Below are 3,442 nucleotides of genomic sequence, written 5' to 3'. Positions count from 1 at the left end.
GGTAAGAGATGAATTGATATAATCTCTAGAAAAATATGAGGGTATTTCAAGTTTTTACATGCAAGAGGTTAGTCAAAATATTGGAGAAAGAGATGCTTAAGTTTCTAAAGAGAAAAGATTGTGAAAAAGGCTGATTGAGCACCTACGGTCGATGAAATTGTCGAGCCACAAAATTAATCTGATGTGCATAATCCAAAATGTTTGATTTCAGCTATATGAATAAAACATTAATCATTGTTTAAATCAAACAAAATAAAGTAGGATCAAAGTTGACAAAGAAGAAGAGAGACAAAAACTTAATACACAATGCATATTTGTTTACACAATGGTTTGGACTTTGTTCATTACTTCTTTGCTTGGGCATTATCCAACTTATGTTAACTAGACTATTTTTATAAACAATCATCTTGGGTAGATCAAATTTCACCTTTGTTTTGACAAAAGAATATTTTTAAAACCTTTTTGAAAATCATGAAGAAGATCGAGAAGTTTGACGATTTTCAGAAAGGATGAGAAGTTTGTTTATACACACAAAATTATATACGTTGAAGAGGTATGATCCCTAATCCTGTGCTGACTTAATGAGTTAACCGCAAGTCGCACGTGAGACCATACCCAGATTAAGTCAAAACCAACAGTTAGTTCTCTCTACAAACGAATTGACGCAAGTCCAAGAAGCGCATTTGACACCTACGCCGGCAAGACAGTGTTGGACAATACAGATGGTACGATTGGCAGAGCAGTAGCCAACGAGCGCATGACAGGCTGTACTCTGTAATGTTGCACGATGAGCAATCATGCATGGGCCAAGAAGTACACAAGGACACGTACGTGGCACCAATCAACATGCGCCGACCAATGCTCCATGATCTCCACTTAACTGCTGATGCCAGCCGAGACAACAAGGGCAATCGTCAGGCCACGTGGATCCATTCAACGTGCGCCAACTACGCCCTTGCCTGTAAATACTAATGGTCGTGACAGGGAAGGCAAAACGGATATCCCTTGTTGTCGGCCTCAGACCCAAGACCCATTAGGCCATCTCCTTCACAACTCACTTCGACTATATATAGAGAACTTCGGCTACAGGTTTAAGGATCGCTCTCTTGGTCTCTCACTTAATACAAACACTTGTATTCTCAAAGCAAGTTTTTATTCTCTTCCTTGTAACGAACTTCACTATGTGTTGATTGTTTTGCAGGATCATCGCAGTTATTAATTAAGGAAGAAAGAAGGTTAACCTTATTTGGACGAGACACAGACCACAAGCTAACCTCCAGATTAACTTGGTATTTCTTCATATGTTGATATAAGTTTAATATTATATGTGCTAAGAAAGGATTCAACATTGCATTAACTAATCTCTTTCATATGAGTGAACTTAACACAATTGCCATCGTTTTGATAAGTATGTTGGTCGATTTATGCGACTTCTACTCAACCAAATATTTTTAAATGCTCAATATTCATGGGTGTTTTACACGAAAGAGTTCATGAACACTCATGTGATTCTTGAAGTCTATAGTGTAAGTCACTCCACTTTTGTGAAAACAACCAATATATTCCTTGAATTACCTCAGAGTTTCTTAGTTATTTATTTTTTTCTAAATTGTTTAACATGCTAAAAGTAATAAGACATATGAGACAAAGATGTAGTGTTATTATAAAAATATAATAAATGAATCAGCTATTACAAAATCTAAATTCTTTTTCCTCTTATCTATACTACAACTTTCGGTTCAACTCTAAACCAATGTGGAGCACTTTGAAGTAGACGGATCATATAAAGCAGGAAGGAGATACTTTCTTCCATTTGTGCCATGTGCATTATAGCTTGCACCCGTAGTCGAGTCCACCAACAAGTCCCCAGCGTATCCAGGATACGCCCCTTTCGCATACACCCCAGGACACGCGGACGCAGCCTCCAACGGTGCATCCACGTCCCCTTGGTAATACCCGTTTCCAAACGGGTTAGTGGCTGTACCAGCCAACAAAGCACCCAGGTTAATCACCACTCCGTCCATACCCACATCGTTGTTGGGTGCGATGAGTGGTGCAGCCTGGGGCCCGTATATTGGCTGGTGAAACGGCCACGCGCATTGACCCGGGCACTGGGTCTCCGAGTTACCAACCCAGATGTAGGCAAACTTGTAATTCTTTCCTTTAACGTGTTTCAGCTTGGAACTAGACGCGGATCCGTGGGACCCGCATCTGCTAGAGCAGAAACCATCAACTGCCACGTCTGATGCGGTTAACACAACGTTAACCGCGTCATACGACTCCCCTTGTGAAGCCAGCTGGACGAGATGTTCGTCAGTCAGCGACTTTCCAAGGGAGTAGGAGTCGTCGGATATATGTTTTCCGAGTCGGAGGGAGAGGGAAGGGGTGGATTTGGTGTGGTATTTCTCGGTGGTTTTCCACCAGGTGGCGACGGATGGTTCGACAGGAGATTTGGTGGAGAGAGAAGAGATGAAGTCGGAGACGATGGCTTTTTGTGACGGTTTGAATGCTCCGTACCAGATGAAGTTGACGGAGATTTTTCCGGTGAGGAGGGGGCCGTTGTGGTATTGGAGGAGGTTGGAGGAGTCTTGGACTAACTCAGTGAGTCGTCTCGCTCCGAGTGAGAGGTGGAAGATGGAGAATATGAAGAGGAGGTGAAGTAGACGATGATTGTAGGCCATTTTTTTGTGACGGTTTTGGAGAAATAGTTAGAAGGTTGAAGATGGAATGAGTTGAAGTGTGGTGTGAAAATGAAAGTGGAAAATGGGTTATTTATACAAACAGAATTTCATATTTAGGGGGTGTTTGGAATTGCGTTTTCAACCTGATTATTTGATTATTGCGCTTTGAAATCGCAAAAAATCTATTTTGAGTGTTTGGTAAAAAATTAATAAAAAGTGATTTTTTACGTTTTGTAGAGTTCAAAACGTGATAATCCATAAGTAGGTCACCCCTTGCTGCAGGAAAACGTAATAATCCAAAAACTGATTTTTTACGTTTTCACTTATTTATTTTTTTTAAATATATATACTTGCCAAACACTTAAATAGTTGATTATCTGATTATTGTGATATCAAACAACATAATCAAATCCAAACAATGTTGATTATCTGATTGTTGTGATATCAAACAACATAACCAAATCCAAACACTATCTTTCTGCAGCACGTTTTGTTACAGCTAATTATCTGATTCTGATTATTCAAAACGCATAATCTATTTTCAAAACTCAACCCCAAACACCCCCTTAATTAAATGAAAATAATAATAAAGAAAAGTGTATTACTTAGCAGGCACGATGAACAAACAGCTGTAAGTTGCCCACACACGGTTTTTTGGCTTTTTTCTTTATGAGGGTAAAATTCAAATTTCCATGCCGTTTATATTTGTTTTTTAAAGTATACGGTTTTATATCAAGTATTTTAAATGAGTAAAAGTATTT

At 39.2% G+C, this 3,442-nt stretch overlaps 1 protein-coding gene across 1 annotated transcript; it reads right to left on the bottom strand.

Annotated features, from left to right (window-relative positions):
• Positions 1-1,638: 1,638 nt before the first annotated feature.
• On the bottom strand, positions 1,639-2,757 carry LOC110917567 (protein PHOSPHATE-INDUCED 1). The gene has a single exon (XM_022162092.2). The coding sequence runs from the start codon at positions 2,679-2,681 to the stop codon at positions 1,746-1,748; it is 936 nt and encodes a 311-aa protein (XP_022017784.1). The 5' UTR covers positions 2,682-2,757; the 3' UTR covers positions 1,639-1,745.
• Between the last annotated feature and the right edge of the window lie 685 nt (positions 2,758-3,442).

This window comes from Helianthus annuus, chromosome 2, assembly GCF_002127325.2.
Source record: "Helianthus annuus cultivar XRQ/B chromosome 2, HanXRQr2.0-SUNRISE, whole genome shotgun sequence".
NCBI classification, from domain to species: Eukaryota; Viridiplantae; Streptophyta; class Magnoliopsida; order Asterales; family Asteraceae; genus Helianthus; species Helianthus annuus.
This window is presented reverse-complemented; position numbering and strand designations above follow the sequence as displayed.